At 37.3% G+C, this 18,575-nt stretch overlaps 2 protein-coding genes across 2 annotated transcripts; both read left to right on the top strand.

Annotated features, from left to right (window-relative positions):
• Window positions 1–2,518: 2,518 nt before the first annotated feature.
• On the top strand, window positions 2,519–7,362 carry LOC134535649 (collagen, type I, alpha 1a-like). The gene is made up of 2 exons (XM_063374836.1): window positions 2,519–2,594; window positions 5,184–7,362. Exons 1-2 carry the CDS (start codon window positions 2,583–2,585, stop codon window positions 6,147–6,149), a joined length of 978 nt encoding a protein of 325 aa, XP_063230906.1. The 5' UTR covers window positions 2,519–2,582; the 3' UTR covers window positions 6,150–7,362.
• A 6,628-nt stretch (window positions 7,363–13,990) lies between these two features.
• Window positions 13,991–18,089, top strand: LOC134536058 (elastin-like). Its single transcript, XM_063375586.1, has 2 exons — window positions 13,991–14,101; window positions 17,132–18,089. Exons 1-2 carry the CDS (start codon window positions 14,090–14,092, stop codon window positions 17,921–17,923), a joined length of 804 nt encoding a protein of 267 aa, XP_063231656.1. The 5' UTR covers window positions 13,991–14,089; the 3' UTR covers window positions 17,924–18,089.
• The last annotated feature ends 486 nt before the right edge of the window (window positions 18,090–18,575 follow it).

Below are 18,575 nucleotides of genomic sequence, written 5' to 3'. Positions count from 1 at the left end.
ATAAATAAATAAATTATTTAACACATATAATGTCAGTTCTTTTCTGACCTAAATAACAATTTCTTCAGGCAAAAAATTAAAGAACCTGACTGAAAACACCCAGATTATTTCACCACGGCTTAGAACTTAGACCAAACCTTTTTTTTTACTTTAGATTTAAATACGTTTATATTTTATGATAAATATAGTGACCATATTTTTTCAAGACAACACATCTATTCTTGAGCTTAAAGGGTTAATAAAAACCCTTTTAGGTAGAGTTCAAAGAAAGACTACCTATTGTAGCCGTTACCATGGTGCGACTTCAGGTAAACTTTTTGTATAGTTTTTTGTTTAATGGTCCATAGATCTCAATACCGTCATGTACTCAAAAGTATATTTATATATCTATGTATAACACAATTTTAAGGGCAATGTAACTGCCATAATTTTGCACAAATCACTTTTAAAGTGACACATAAAATACAGTAATGGAAAATCTCGGTCAAGTTCGTTAATGGGCAAAATGATTTCGAAGGGGTAGAAATGGGGAAAGTTTTTTTGAGTAAAGGAAAATCGCTATAACTCCCATAACTATACAAATATTGCATCCATTTGACGTATTATAACTCGCAGGAGTTATACCAAAAACTTTTGACTAAATACATTTTTGATACAACCAAACTTTATTGCAAAGGGCAGAAAAACAAATTTTAAAGGACAAAAGAAATTCATGTCTCCCTTATTAGGTAAACAATAGAATGTATAAAATTGACTATACATAATCTAAAAATAATTACCTAGAACTTTGATCTGAAACAATTTTTGATCAGTGGAACCATTACTGCAAGTGGTTGAAAAATAAACAGTAGTTGGAATAAAATTATATATAAAACTTCTGTATCATTTACACTATTGAATCCGTTTTTATTCATTTTCACTTCCTAGATTTAGTCTAAAACTTTTGTCTAAAGCAAATTTTTATGTAACCAACAATCAATCCAAGGGGTGTAAATAACAAGGGTTGAAAGACAAAAAAAAACTTTAATTAGGTGTGCCTACTATCAAATCCGTAATAATGTATTGTAAAAATCCTAAACATTATATTTAACTATAGGCTGAAACAATTTTTGATGAGATGATCTACACAGTAATTGTAATTAAAAATATATATTTAAACTGCCTTTTTATCAGCTTTCTTTCGAAATTATTTTAATATGTTAATTTAAATAAAATAATAAAACATATATATATATATATGTTGCACCAGACTAGCTTATCGTGTATCAATAATTATTTTTTGTTAATTTAATAAGAATAGTCAGCTGTCTATATCTGAAAGTTCCTTCCAAACACTTAACAAAAAATAAACATCTTATGAACAGCATAAAAACATAAAAAAACTTAAAAAATGTTTAAACAAAGAGTAAAGTATAGGTATTGCACAATTAAATACAATAAAGGCAAACCCGTATATCAAGAGAAGATTTGATATTTCCACTCATAGATAATTTGCAGCTTCAATTCATAATCTTAATTTATATCCTTTGCATTAAAAAAACATAGGAACAAGTTAATTTCTTTAGAAAATAAAACTATTTACATATATCAAGGCACTGACTTAGTTATATTTTTTCTAAATAAAGAAGGAATATATTTTAAGAGTCTATTAAGTATGTTTAGTAAAAAAGACAAAACAAATATAAATTAAAAACAACTACTATGTTATAAACGACATTTATTGTAGCTAAGTTTATTTAGAAAATAAAACTAATACTTAAAAAAGACAAAAATTTAAATTGTTACACATATCATTCTAGGTTTATGGGCCTGAGTTACGTTGATGTTTCAAAAATTAAAACTTTTCAATTAAATACATTGTTGTTAGTTTTCAACTACCTTATACTATATTATATGATATAATTAGTTTGTTTAATGTTTACTTAAGTACTTCACTTTTATGTATCCAGTATCTTACACCATTATTTCTCCCACAAATTTATTTTGAGAGTTTAGTGGAAAATGTCCAATGTAATTAAATTAGAGTTTTTTAACTATTGGATTTATCATATTTATATATTAATCATTATTGTATCATTAACATGTTTATCTATAAATTTTAAAAATTTTAACACAAAAAAATTAATTTTGAAGTATGCAACGACTTGAGCATTGAATCTGATCAGATTGCAAACAAATCTCTCATACTTGTTCGACGCATAAGTTATCAGTATTTCAATCTGTCACGAGTTCGTTATGACTAACTACTTAGCAAAAATGAAAGACAATGGAAGACAAACAACACAACTGTAGCACAGGAGAATTTTAATGAAAGTTAACTCGGTTCATACTATGTATCTTAACTGTCTTGGAACCTGCCGGGACACGAAACAGTAATTTGGTGTAAGATCAGAAAACAAAGTTTTTTTTTTAGAGCCTTAAGTTTGTTGCATTAATAATGACGGCGAGGAAGATAAAATTATATCGCACAGCTTCTTTTAATGTCTCTCTGGCATAAATAGGCGCTGTTGCCGTACGCTTACAGCATAAGTTACCACAGTCTCCAAGTAGACACAGACGTTCGAGGCAATACGTCATCAGACATGGTCAGATCTGTAAGTACATTATTTTGAAATGAAATTTTTTTTTAACAAAAATTCTCTTTTTTTAGACAGTTTTCACTCTATTTTTCCCGAATTAAAAACTTTTTGCCGTCGATTTTTTTAAAATTTATATCTCAAGTTTAGGAAGTCAACGTGACATCTATGTTAAACTTATGTAATTTTTTCAATGTAACATTTTGGCTGCTAGCCCATTATTGTAATTACATTGTGTCCCATGATTTTTTAAAAGATGGATGTTTTAATGTACATCCTTCCTACAGATTTTTCCAGACGCCATTAAATAGAAAGGGAGATAATAACCACACAATCGAACATCCTTATAACATTTGGATTTGTATCGTGTGTGCAAGGTTTCCTGGTATGTATGTTAACTTATCCTTAGTTGAAAGTGTACGATTGATAAGCTCTCACACCTGCATGTCTGTTAAGAATTAATTTTGCTTAGCTCTCGGTATACGGCATTTGGTTGGAGTAATTTCGTGAAAATGGAACAGAAGTCGATGAACGGAAATGTGACACAAAGATGGCGGCCCCGCGTGTAGCAACATAAACGTTTATTGCCACTTTCGTAAACTTAAGGGTACATACCGAACGTATTGGTGTGCCAAATGAAACTTCGTGATTTTGAAACTACCCCGGAACATATTTGGTAAACAAAAAAAAATTGTCTTATTACAATGTAAAACAATGTTTTGAAACACCTGAGAAAACTGGCATTACAATAATTATAATAATTTTTTCCCTTTTAATTATTCAAGAAGCTTAGAAGCACAGCGGTATAGAGCGCGCTTAATTATCGCAAAGGACTTAATTCAAAACTCATTTCTGCAATTGTATTTTTTTTTACTTTTTAATAATATATAATAATGTTGAATCAGCTCAATAAGGTTAATGATTGTTTGTAGTAATAATTTACAAACTTATTTCAGTCGTTTAAGCAAAAACAAATATACAAAACAAATAGTTAGTTATAATATGTGTTTTAAAATGTTTCAGGTTAATATTTTAGTAATTCCACAGAAGTATAGCTTCTAATGTGTGCGGAAACTATATAGGTAGTATTAAATGTTTAACGAATTTTAACAAGATTGGCGGTATTTTAATATAACTCACTGTCGAAAATCAGGGCAAAGCCAATGTTTGGGATTTTTTCAAGTCTTTTTCGCTTTTATCGGAGACGTTTCTTATAGTTTTAAATTTCCATTTTTTTCGTGCTACCATTTGCGAGTGATGTTGGAAAACAACGTTTACGATTGATGCATCGAATTCTAGCGGCGGACGCGGGAAGTAAATGTGTGATTCGCGTCTAGAAATTTTGGTATGTACGTTAAAAGCGAATATTATATTGGTTAGTAGATTTATAATGTTCAGCATTATTTTCAAGAATTCCACGTTAAATTTCGTGTCCGACTTTCGTATAACATGTATTTACAACATTAGAACACATGAATTTGCTCGTTACCGAGTTTAGATAATAAACATGTGAGCGAATGTTTCAGCATCTCTGGCGAGTACTGAAACACTCGCTCACATGTTTATTATTATTATTATTATTATTATTATTGCGCTAAACGTCTCGCTGACAATGGAGTCATTAGAGAGAGATACAAAGAACAAACCAAAGAAAGTATTTTGGGGGATGAATCTACCATATCCTATATAGTCAGGAACCATCATGGTAGTTGCCAGGAATGATTTTGGAAAATCCATGAAAAAACATCAATAAGATTAGATTTTCACGGTTCCAAATAAAAACTTATTTCTTTCTAGCTAGTTAGAATGATATGCAAAATCAGTAGCAATATTTGCATATTTTATTTAGTAATAATCAAATAAATACATGTACTCAAAGCCATATATGCTTGTCTTAAAATTCCGTTGATAGCATTTAGTGAGAGGTTATCTTTAATAGATTTGTGCAATGGGAGTGCATGACTTGATGTAAGTTTTTGGACGTACGCCATTGCTAAGCAATGGCGTACGTCCAAAAACTTACATCAAGTCATTTAGTGAGAGAATGCAATCTAGCTCACAATAGTTTGTAACCGGGACTCCAACATAGATATTATTTTCAAGTTTATAACATTATTAAAAATTAATCTAAATGGCTTAGAAACGTCAGATACAGGCATAAATTACAACATTCATATATATATTAAACTAGAGGTTTTAACTAATTAATAGTTGTTTTTTCTTGGACCTAATTGTTGTCCTTAATTTGAAGCAATGTATATAAGTAAACATAAGGAAAGTTTCAAGAGTTAAAAACCAAAATACGTTTTTGTGATTCAAAAATGAACAAGACTCATAATGGCTTTACGTGTGTAGTTTTTATATTATAAGCATATGTGCAATGGCACCTTAGTTGAATCACTTCACTAACAAAAAAAGTTACCGTAATAAATGGGTTTAACGTTGTCATAAACATAGAATTATCCAACTTACTTCACAGTTAATTTAAATAAATTTATCTTATATAAAAAAATTGTGAGCATCGATTATAAAGAGGTAGGCATGAAGACGTAGGACAGATTGCAGTTGAAAGTGTTAATATGTATGTGTGTTTACTTGTGGTTCTAGGTCCTCGCAATCACGGTACTGGGTGTTGCCCAGACATACGCCTTTTACGGACGTGAAGGCTTGTCCGAAGCAGTCGTCGGTGGGCGACCCTGGGCTAGACCGGCAGACCTCTACGACGGCATCGACGGATACAGACCTTCAGGAGGCCAAGTAGATGGATGGCTCGGTGCACCTCTCAGCCCTTTCTACGGTGGAAACTTCAGGGAAACAGTTGCTCCCACAGGCGGATGGCCCTGGGACGGATCTGCGAACCTCTGCAGTGGACCTCACGGATGCTACCTTCCGGAAGGCCAAGGGCACGACCTGTACGGTTCGCCTTTCACCCCCATCTACGGCGTCAGCTTTGAAGGAGTCGGTCAACCTATGGGAGGACTACTCGAGGGGGGAAGACCCGCGGGTTCCTACGGTGAACTTGACGGATACAACCCCTCATGGGACAAAGGAACCGACCTTTTTGGCGGAACTCTCGGCCCCGTGTACGATTGGGGACCAGGCGGACTTTTCGTCGGACCTCCCTACGACAGACCTGATGGATCCGACCGTGTGAAAGGCAGAGGAGATGGGCTTTTTGGTGCGCATCTCGCCGCTTTTTACAGCGGCGGCTGCAGGGGAGCCGACGTGCCCGTGGCTGGACAGTCTGGGGACAAACACGCGGGGCTCGACGGCGAACGCGGCGGACACGGCCCCGCGGGAAACACGGGCGCGCCTCTGACGAGGGCAGAGGGTCTCCGGGGAGACGGCAAACGCGCGTCGCCTCACTCGGCTCCCGGCGCGGCAGCAGCAGCGGCGGCGGCGGCGGCGGCGGCGTCTTCAGCGGGGGGCGGAGGGACCACCGCCTCCTCCAAGTGGTCTCCGCCCGACCTGGCTGCTCTGTCGCTCGTCCCGAGACGTCCCGGTGTCCGCGCCGGCCCCACGGCGGGTTCCTCGCCCAGGGCTTCCTCGTCGACGGAACACAGCCGCTGCTAGTCCGCCGGCTGCGGGGCGCCGTCTCGAACAACACTTTCTTCTCGCTGAAAGCGTGATTTCACCGTTCTCCGGCAATGTAGCTACCTGGTTTTTTCCCCGAATTAAAAAAAAAAATGGTTGTCTGTAAAGTCGGTTTACGGACGATAGTTTGACGTGACAAAGTCATAACAAAACATTGATGAAATTATTGCATACTTTTATGAATAAAATTGAATCATTTTTATTTTAATAATAAAATAATAAATACTTGAAATTATACTAGTAATCAGATTTTTAAAATGCAAGAATAATTGGCATTTATTGCCGAAATTGTTGTTGTAATAAGCAATGAAAACCACATTAACTTTTCACTTCACTTTATGAACAGTCGACGAAACAGTTCACGTGTAGATGACTTGTAATTAATTTTAAAAACTAGCGTTTAGCTATAAAGTTTAAATATAATTATGAACAAGTTTTCATATAAATAAACTGTAATCAAATATCTATCATCCATTATAAGAATCACCATAATTTTTTAGTCAATTGTAACATAACATATTATTATGGCACTCGCCGACAGCGTAACGGGACACAGCGTAACTGAACAATGTGCGTAACGGGACACTTTTTCCTGCGTGCAGCCGGCGTTCATCGATTTATTAGACGTTGTCACGTCAAACGATTATTGCCATCAATTTTTTTTTAAATTTTAATATCTCAAGTTTAGGAAGTCAACGTGACATCTGTGTTAAAACCTATGCCATTTCTTCGATGTGACATTTGTGGCCGCTAGCCCATTATCGTAATTATATTTGCGATCCATGGTCTGCAAACATTCATGATCCTAACATTGTTGCACGCTTCCTGCGCAATCGTGAAAAAGGAAAATCGTTGTTTCGAACGGTCGTGTGACGACTGAATCTCTTGCAGCAAGTATGTATTTGTAAAGGCGTGTAACCTTGGAGGTAGGCAGCAGGTGGTTCTTACATGCGACGAGTGATACCAACCTTCCAGCCGTGGGAGACTATTAAGACTGTGACACCTAGCGTTGTGAGGAAGCATTTCCGAAGGGGGAAAAAAAATGTTTCGCGGAAGAAGTGGATTTTTCTTTACATGAGCTACCTCGTCTACATGTTTATGGTAAACATTATTATGTAATTTTTGTTTAATGTACAGATTATTTCTTTAAAAAATAAAGCTTGTTGTTTTCCTAACTTTCATTACAATTACTTTAAAATGTTTTTACTCCCGAAGATTGTGCTTAATATTTTTTTAGGAAGCTTGCCCATACATTATTTTGTAGGTGTATATGTGCGTATATGTGTATATATACATACATACAAACACACTTTCAAAGGAATGAATGACTATCAGCTAAGCAATATTCGAATTAAAACGTTTAGCCATATTAATATCAATTTTATATGTATACTAGATAATGCCCGGCATGCGTTGCAATGCCTCAATCAATTTTTTTTGTAATTTTTTAAACGTATACTAAGCATCTCTCTTTATCTCTCTAATTCTCTATCTCTCTATGTATATCTCTATAACTCTCTCTATCTTTCTATTTATATCTCTATCTCTCTATATATCTTTCTAGCGGACCCGACAGACATATATATCTCTATATATCTTTCTAGCGGACCCGACAGACATTGTCCTGCCCAAATGTACTTTTTGTGAGATATGGATATGGCGGTAAGTATTTCTACGCTGGACATTTTGTATCTTTCATTATACATACCCCTCCTCTTGAACACGCCACTGCCGTTACCAAAAACCTTTCCCATGGTTACGCAGAAGGCAACAACAATGCAAAAGCCCGTTGCCATGAAGGCTAATTATCAACAATGCTTAGTTTTTTTTGCTTTTAAAGCGTGTTTTTTTTAGTTTTTTCTTAACTCAGAATCGAGATAAAATATCCAATTGTGAATCTAAACCATCCTCGAATCCCCGTGAACTCACACAAAAAATTTCATCAAAATCGGTCCAGCCGTCTAGGAGGAGTTCAGTGACATACACACGCACACAAGAAATATATATATAAAGATAATGATCTCTTCCTAAAAAAAACAGTAACCATGTGGGTAGTTATCAGTGAGTGCGTTAAAGCTTATCAGAGCCTTGTACTTCATTATTTTTAGAATATTTCTGAACATTTTCTAGTACAATTTTAGACATTATCAGCAATGTATCAAAAATAAATTAATTTAGAAGGAATATTTTGCACTAACACAAGTACTAGTTAAAATATTTCACACTAATGTGAATTTTAAAGCATAATTAGTTCGACAATATTATTTATGTGCTTTTTTACTTTAGATAATTCTTAATAAGACATTTAATAATGATATTTTTTGCAGAGTAATGTAAATATAAACGAAATGACGAATTAAATCTATGGTTTTCCACCAATGTAACACTTGTTACTTGTAGGGTGTTTACAAATCATTATAATCATCATCGTAATTACTATAATTGAAACAAATAATTTTTGGACTAAAAAAATATAGCACAATTCCCCGCTGTGAGAAATTTGACTGGTGATTTGCTCGATAATACATGTAAAGTAAACTGTTTATTTCGAAACATATGTAACACTACTGATAAATATACAATTGAAAAACTTCCTTAATTTGTAATAAAACCATATGTAATAAAAAAACATTTTTTTTACAAAATACTGTTACAAACTATGTTCACGTGAAATATAAAAAGTATTATTTTCTGGATGTCAGACATAAATTGAACAGTTTTCTATATTGTGTTACCTAAAAGTTCAGTGATCCAAGCAGGCCCAAATAGAGCAAACTCATAGCTAGAGACTGGAAAAATTCGCGCTTTCGATGACCTCTACAACTACCTACATACTCAGGTTAAATGCCACTTGCTCATTGGCTATTGACTCGTGACACCTGTCAACTGGGATGCTTGCGATTCGATACTTTTTTTTTGTTGAAGGTTTTCCATTGGCACAAAGTCCTTCAGGCAAATTGTAAGCCAATCACAGAAGCAATATAAAGATACAGTTGTTTGGGTTCTAGCATATCGTGAAATGAATCCGCGAATTTTTCCGGTCTCTACTCATAGGTCTATATCAACGCAGCTAGGGCAATGCAAAATAATATACGAATAACGCGAAAAGCACCAGTACATATTTTTTTTCTCGATTACGCAATGCCAGGTCAGATTCAGGAATAAAAAAAAACAGAAAACAAGGAAGTTTCGTACTTTAAACGCGGAACGTGGGCGAGAAAACACATCCGGTTTCTGCTGCGGTGTGTTATTACTCAAACAAAAACTGGACTCCTAATTTGTGGAAAAAACAATCTCAAAGTGGCAGCGTGGAAAAAAATAAGGTGGGGGGGGACAGAAAATGATGCTCACGAAAGCGAAAGAAGCCAGTTTTTTCAGAGTCGCAGAACGCTGAAGAAAGTCACTGGAAAGTTACCGTCCTAGATCGCGTGATATTCAATGAGGTGAGTGGAATCTCAATAAGAAAACAGCGTTTGCCTAAGCCAACATAGAATTTGTTTGTATGTATGTGTATGGTGAATATGTTTCTAGTTCATTAAAATAATAGAAAAACATAGATATTACAAATTGTAATTATTTTTTTTTGTAAATGGAACATAAATATTCATGTAAAATTACAGATATTTGCCAATTTGTATGTTTATATTAAAACAACAATATCGCTACAATTAACAGTAATTGCATTCGTATTCTCACACCAGCATTTATGCTCTATGTTGTCCCAGTTCTTCCAATATTTAAAGTTATTTTCAAACTGTTCCCCGAATAGTACTAAATGCGCACATAATAAGCATGATACCACAAAACGAAGTCAAATAGTTGAATATTCGATTATCTTTTACGAGGTTTTAAAAAAATTGTTCTTGAACGAAACATCAATTAAAATATTAAATTATTCACCAATTTTAGTATGAAATACTCCATATCATCTTTAAAAACGTATTTTATTTATGCAGAACTTTTTATTTTTGTGTGGGCAAACATGATTTGGTGTGCATGAAAAATAACTGAATTTCCAAAAACCCGCTGTTGGGTCTTCATTGCCTGCTCTCCACCACCCAAATTCGTTAAAAAAATATATATTCTATAGATTGATTTCATCGTGCACGAACAAATGACGACGAGTTGTCTCGGCGGAAAAAAAAAACACTCGACACACATCCCAAAAGGACCCGGGTTCGGTTGCCGTTCTTCTTTTAGTTTTCAGGTTTTCCTAATGCCGGGATGATTTCCTACTATATTCCTGACACAAATTGATTGATCTGTATTGTCAAGTGTTACCATCTCTCTGTCGTTGAGACAGACTTCAAACCCAATCACACTCTTAAAAATTTTCACATTCAATTCACAAAGAACGCTGGTCACAAACTATACAGGGTTCTTCTTAAATTTACGGTTGTCTTAGTACATTTACAGACGCAGATTTAAACTACTTTGAACATGAATCCAACAGAATAATCTTGGTATACTAACAAAACATTCAAATACCGGTTAAATCTGCAGCACAACACAAGACTTTAGTCAACGTGTGTGTGTGTTTACCTTTTTTCGGAAATCGAAAACAACGTAGTTTCTAAGAAGATTCATTCGCCTGAAATTACAAAGAATTCTTATTTAAGTTAAGTTCTTTAAAAAAATTCTGTTTAACAGACAGTACGTCATTTCAGAGATTTTATAAACAAATGTCATACTAACGGTCAGTATTTGGAGCCCGAAGCGTTCGCAATGTGCTCGATAACCAAGTCAATTGTGTCATCGGCTGGTACTGGGGAAGATTCGCCAGTCTTCATAACGAACAGGAACTGAATTAATAAAAAAAAAAATAGTGCGTGGAGTCCCTCCGCACGGAAGAAGTGAAACTTCACTGTTTACTTCGCTGCATAGCAAGAATACTACGCGCATGTGCTTGGGATCTACCGACTCACTCTCTTTCTCTCTCCTACTTTCTACCTTTGTGTATCTATCTTTCTCTCTCCCTCTTGCGTTGGAATATTGGACGCTACTCGTTGCTAACGCTCGCGCTGGCCTGTAACAGGTATACTACGCGCATGCGTTCGAGTGCCACGCATTCACTCTCGCTCTGTCTCTTTCTATTCCCCCTCCCCAGGAGCGTTGAACGTTTAACGCAACAGTGCTTTCTCCATGGTAGCGTTAAACGTTTAACGCAACCTTGTTGGAAATCGCATTAGAAGTTTCACTTCAAGAAATGTTTGGGGTCCTCTCTAATCTTGCAGGATAGTCATTTTATTTCAATGTTGTATCGTAATTATTGCATGGTTCCTCAAAATTATTGTACAATGCGTCATTATTATTTTGATATGTGAGGTACGTTTAAAAAAATACCATACCAATATAAATTCATCGTATGGATTTCTACCATCAAATACATCTTATTGCATGACATCCTAACTGAATAATTGTGAGATGAGTTCTCGCAATTTAACCTGTCTAGCATGTGTTAACCGTCTATGTTATTTTTTAAGGATTATGTATAATAATTTTTCGTTTCCGGTTCCAGGATGTTGGCTCAACGCCTCCATCGTTACTGTAAAAAATATAATTGTGACTGTACTACTACTGTTTAAATTTTATCTGTATACAACTGTATTATTGTATAAAGCCTATATGTGTACTTGCATTACTGTTTCTGCAACCATTTTGTGTTATACTTGTATCAAATGTCAAATTTAACTTTTATCTTTAGTACCTGTAAAACTAGTAGTAGTTGTTGTTGTTCTTATATTTTTTGACGTGTCCTATACCATTTGTGCAAATGTCTGTATGGTCAGATGGACGAAAATAAAAATAAATAAATTGACGAAGGCAATGGTGAGTCCCTGTAAACAGTTCGGTGGCCACCCATCATCGCTATAACCACGGAGGACGCGTTTTCTTAATAGTGTGCAATGTTGTTGACCTAATTTATACCACGCTTGCTTACAGAAATGCTCCTTGCTTTTAACACCCCCTCCCTCCATTTTCCTCTCCCATCACCCAAATCCACAAAGACAATATTAATTTAAATTTAAAAAAAAAAAACACGTGAGCTAATCTTATAATACGAAACTTTGTCAGGAATTTTAACGTAGAGTTCTTAAAAATAATTCCGAGTGTGATAATATATGCAAATAGTATTTTCAACTACATTTCTTGACGCGAATCACAAGTAGTTTCCGCACCCACCGCTAGAATTCGCTGCTGGAGCAGCTGCGTAGACTATTGAATCATTTCATTAGCAGGCCAAAATTTTAAACTATACAATTAAACGGCTCCAATAGAAGCGATAAGATTTGAAAAATAGCTAACCCCGGCTTTGGACCTGATTTTCAAGAAAACTTTATTAAAAGACTGCCCATCAAGTTAAAATTCATTAAACAGTTAATACTGTAAAGTTTCCCTTTGTCTTTGTGAACTTTGGTTAGCGCCATCCGCCACAGATGGCAGCACCGTTTTTACACATTTCCGTTCAATGCGACTTCCGTTCCATTCACCAAATTACTCCCACCAAATGTTGTACACCGTGGGATAAGATGCTACACATAAAAAATATTTGCTAATCCAAGGCGAAGACGTCTTCAAATCATGACGGGTGTGCAAAATGAACATTTTTAGGTAACTAAAACTGTATCGAGTTGCTTGCCGACAGTACGACTGGCAAAAAGAATCGGTTTCGACTCGGTTCTCGGTGAATACGACACTGAAAAATAAGAGACATGCTTCATGCTACATAAACCTACATGCTACATGATTTTTGAACGTGGAATTAAAAAAAAAATTACACACAGAATTTTGGAATTCTTTAAAATATATTACATTCACACCTGCGTTGATGTGTTCGGTGCCGTTATTCCGCCTACATATATCGCAGTGAAAAATGAGCAACGACATTTCACAACATGCAACACAGGAGCAAAAATTACATCGATAAATATCAAACAGACAACCGATTGCGAGAGACAGAAGTACTTTTCACTACAACTAATCGATAACAAGGATAAATAAATATTTAGACACAGAAATCAACAAAAATATTAAAATAGTTTGAAGTTATCGAATTTAGGTCGTTTTTTCGTCAACTGTGGCACGGAAAATTACGGGACTTGGCCGTTACACTATATTTTCTGCGAAGAATTCAATAGATGTACGCTCACGCATGATAAAATTTGATTAACGCTCCGTGAACACGTTTCAATTGCCACGGTGGACTTTATTGCTGCGGCCAAGCGCATATTGCAGCAGTCAAGCAGACGACATATGGTAAATATTTACTTACATAAGAATATAAATCTCTTTTCGTCGATATAGACATACTTACATAAAAAAGACACATGATATCAACACACCAGATTTAAAGAGAATTCCTAAAATATTACCCGTGTGTTTTGTCATAACTATAATTTTAATTAATATAAACTTTCATGAATTCGTCATAATCACGGAAAAAAATTTTTTTTTTTGTATTTTCCTTAAAAAAAATAAAGGAAATCTACTCCAATCGAACGTCTTGAACCCTTCATAGGTTCGTCGCACCACTCAACACGAAGAATAAATCGCCAAAGCTGAACTACCCGAAGCTACAAATTGGCTTCCGGCCACTTCGCTCGTACTAATAATTTTGTTTGTTCGCTCTGGCGCTCGGTTGCGACACACTTAATCGCGCTGGACTGAGTGTGTGGGCCGCCCCGCAAGTTTAAAATAAGTCACGATTCGCAACGTGATAAGCGCGCGAAAACACGGCGGGTCCGTGCCGGCAAATTTATTTAGCGCTAAATGTTTTTCTCCCCCCTCGAGGGCCGTGATATAAATAGGCGGTCCGCCCGGGCTGGGACCAGCAGACGGACTAGCGCGGATCCTGTGGCGAACCGCACGCACTCACGCACGCACGCACGCACTCGAACCACGGACGAACAGCAAAAGCAATGATCACCAGGGTGAGTAGCCTACACGTGCGGAACCCGAAGCCACTCTTGGGGTTTCTCGGCTTCGCTCAGGTCACCCTCAGTCGACGTCAGTTGCGCGACGAGTCGATCACATTCCGGAGCTGAGCTCCGCGCTTTCGCGAAGTGACAGACAGACGTTCCCGCGTGGGACAAGCAGCTCGTGCAACGCAAAGTTTCAAAAAAAAATTGGTTGTCTGTAAAGTCGGTTTACGGACGATAGTTTAACGTGACAACGTCAAAACAAAACATCGATGAAATGATTGCATACTTTTATGAATAAAATTGAATAATTTTTATTGAATTATCACTATTTTGTATGAATACAAAGAAGGAGTAAAATGAAATCTACAATTTAATTGATAAATTTACTTTTTTTTGCACTCATTAATTCAAATATGTTTATTACTTAAACGAACAGATTATTTTAACTATAACTTTTATACATGTTTGCTATTTAACTTCTTCCAATCTGTGTTATTCTGTTAAGGATAGGACGATGATAGGAAAAGTAGGAAACGAATGGGAGTGTTTCAAGTTTAATGTGCCTTGAAAAAGTCAAATCGATGGTTGTTCCAATCGAGTGGAAGAGAGATAGATGCGGCGCAAGCGTATAATGAGCGTAACGGGACACAGCGTAACGGGACAATTTTTCGTGCCTGCAGCCGGCGTTAATCGATTTATTTGACGTGGTCACGTCAAAAAAAAAAAGTGGGCGTAAATTTCAGTACTCGCCAGAGCTGTGTAACATATTACCTCGGTAACGAGCAAATTCGTGTTTCCTTTTTTTTTTTTTTTTTTGCAAATGCACTTAAAGTATAAATTTGGAGACGAAGTTTAACGTAGAATTCTTTAAAATACTGCCGAGCGTGATAAATGTGCGGAACATTACATTATTTGACGCGAAGAAAAAAAAACGTAGGTAGTTTCCGCCGCTAGAATTCGCTGCTGGTGCAGCTACGTCGACTATTGAATCATTCGATTTGCAGGAGCGAATTGTTAAAATATATAATGAAAACTTCTCCGATAAAAGCGAAAAATACTTGCAAAAAAATACTAAACCCCGCATTTGAATCTGATTTTCGACAAGGGATTCTATTGAAATACTGCCCATCTTGTTGAAATTCATTAAACGTTAAAAGTTCCCCACTGGTTCTGTGAACTTTGGTTCGCGTCATACGCCACATACGGCAGCACCGTGGTTACACATTTCCGTTCCATGTGACTTCCGTTACATTCACGAAATCATCCCTACCAAATGCCGTATACCGAGACCTAAAATGTTACGCATCAATTACTACAACTCATTTAAATACGGTTTTCTTAATATTATTTTTTGTTTGGTGCGTAAACTTGCACAAAATTGGAAATAGGTTTTTTTAAAGCGAGTATTTCTATAGCCAGTTAGGATTCGTCCGAATAAATTGCATTAGAAGTAATTGCGTAGTGAAGTAAATTAAGTCAACTGTGCAGTACACCTCTTAAATAATTTGCATTTTGTCACACGGAGATAACACCGCAGTTAATTAGCTTTGTGCAAATACGTCAAAAAATATACGAGACAGTCCATTGTTTATGTAATCATTAAGTTCATTAGTGTTTAAAAGATAGTTTTAGTTGGCCTTTTATTTAGGTAAATGTGCATAAAGAACCACTTCATTCATCAAGTGATCGCTTAGTCCTGCAATGTCATTGATTTCCTAGCTTGTCAAGTATACTCGGCGATCAGGTATGTAACAACTCATCTCAAATTACGAAGTTGCATGCACAAAGAATACGCTGTTTTCGATCGATCATGAATTAAAGTGTATCAATTTATTACAAATATTTATTTTAATTAATATATAATATAAACTACGAACATTTAAATCAATTTGGCGTACTAGCACAAACGGCATTATTATTCATGCATTCATTGCTGGTAAAATAAATGACTAAGACCGAAACTATGTGTATCACATATTTCCAACTTGTAGCACATCGATAAAACAATGATTGTGTCATTTTAATGTCAAAAACATTAATTATATCGCTAACAAATTTTATTATTTTTTTATTCCATAAAATGTTGACTCAACTTAAATCATTTTAGTTACATCTATTTTTATTCATTTCAGAATATAAAAGGCTTTAAAAACTAATACGTCATAAATCCACGAAAAAATCACTGTGTAGTTTTTTATGATAAAAATCCAAGGATGAAGTGAAATTTATACTCTACCAAAGAGTATAGTTGTACCAATGTGATTTTTCTTAATGTTTATTAGGCACGCCCTGTTTGTTCAGTGGTAAGAATTTCTGATCGGTAAATCGCTGTTACAGGGTTTAATTCCCGGTTGGGTAAGAGGATTTTTACAAAAATTATTTCCAAGATTTAAAATATTTAAGATTCAAGTTATTTAAGTCACCGCGCGGTGTTGTCTAGTGCCTGGACCTGGTTTCGGACCGAACACCAACCAAGAGCGAGAGACCAGCTGGATTTCTACTTCCCGGCCGGCACATAAGGACTTTAAACTGATTGAGGACACACGTGGAGAACGTGGAGCCATTCTGTACAAACACGTCTGAAATACATCGTCAAAGTGTGATAGTAGAATGTAGACCCCGTTGCATTTGAGTGTTTTTACATTTTTTTTTTCAGTCTTAAATTTTGAACCCTATTTGTAGAGACCGGAAAAATTCAATGACCTTCAGGATAGACTCCAATATCATCTACACACTCGGACAAATGCCAACTGTTCATTAGCTGCTGACTTGTGAGTCGTCTCGACTGGGTAACCTGTGATTCGGCACTTCTATGAGTGAGGATCTCTAATTGGCCCTCAGTCCTCCAGATTAACAGCGAACCAATGGCAGAAGCAGCACTAAGGTATAATTATTTGAATTTTAGCATAACACGAAATGAATGCGCGAATTTTTCAGGTCCCTACGCTATTTGTGAACTTGACTTGGGAGTGTATGTATATTTTTATTTAATGGTGCATATATTCAATATATCTAACATATTTTTTTTTCCTAACGCAGACTGTAGCTTTGGTTGCGCTGGCAGTCGCCCAGGCGTGCGCCTTTTACGACTGCCCCGGCTGGAACTACCCCGGGTACCTCGGCGGACCGTGGGGGTACCCCGGAGACCTCTTCGGCGGCTACCACGTGCACCCGCTCGCCGAAGGCGGCGGCGGCGCCGCGGCCAAGACCAAGACGACTACCACCTCCACGTCCACCAGCGAGGCGGTAGCCGCCCCCGGCTCAGGAGGGACAGCCGCCGTCACCAGCAGCACGTCGACTTCCTCGGCGACCGTGGCCGACGGCGATGGTGCCGGGGCGGTCTCCCCCGCGTCCGGTCTCCACGGGCTGCCTCCCCACTGCGGCTGGGGCTACCCTCCTTTCTGGGGCTACCCTCCCTTCTGGGGCTACCCTCCCTCCTGGGGCTACCCCGCCGCGGAGACGTCTTCGTCGTCGGCGAGCTCCTCCTCGAGTTCTGCGGCGGCCGCCTCCGACGGGGCCGGCGGCGCCTCGAGTAGTTCCGCCGCCTCCTCCTCCTCGTCCGCGAGCGACGCCCCCTTGTACAACCAGGGCTACCCGTGGGGGGGATGCGGGTACCCGGGGAACCACTGGGGGTACCCGGGCGTCGGCGTCTTGCCGGGCGTCGGTGCCGCGGCCTTCAGCGGCGCAGGCGTCGGCGGGTTCGGCGCCCCGGGCGTCTGGGGCGGCCTCGGGGGCCCGGCGCCGTGGGGCGGCAACCTGTACGGTGCCGCGGGCGCCGCCGCCGCCGCCGCCTCGTCGGCGGTCGCCGCCCCCGGAGGCTACTTCTTCTGACGCCCGCCCTCGTAAAACCCTCGTAACCCTCGTGACCTAGCAACGGCAAACACACCACCACGATTTCCAGCAGGATGGAAGTCTTGGACGGGGCGACTATACTACCACAGTTTTTTTTGTATACCACTTTGTAAAAATATAGCTACATAAATTAGTGCAATTTAAATTTTTTGTGTCGGATTCTTGATTATCCATGGTGCATCCCCTATCACAGTCCTGAGGAAGAAAGAGTCTCTCATCCTTCCTGGATAATTTTTTTTTATATCCGTTCACATATTTACTTTTAAGACAAAATAAGGTGCTTCTCGTGGCATTTCTGGTAATGTTACTGCAAGAGTGACAGCTATTATTTATCGTGTGAAATTAAAAATTACAAACGTAATGAATTACCGATGTAAAAAAAAATATTTGCAGCAAAAAAAAATGAAGAATTTATAGAAAACTAAAAGCACATTATTTTAGAACTGATAGAGCTTGCTAAACCAGACTGTAACAATAATTTACAAGGAAATAATTATGAAAATCCAAGATGAAAGGAAATTATTTGCTTTAAAAGATACAGGAGAAATGTCTCATGTATCTTGCCTAATACATATTGACACAAACTTAAGAATAAATGGTATGCAGGTAATAACATGATCTTTTGACTAAG

Source organism: Bacillus rossius, chromosome 10 (genome assembly GCF_032445375.1).
Source record: "Bacillus rossius redtenbacheri isolate Brsri chromosome 10, Brsri_v3, whole genome shotgun sequence".
NCBI lineage: Eukaryota > Metazoa > Arthropoda > Insecta > Phasmatodea > Bacillidae > Bacillus > Bacillus rossius.
The sequence above is the reverse complement of the archived record's forward strand: the minus strand, read 5'-3'. Positions and strand labels throughout refer to the sequence as shown.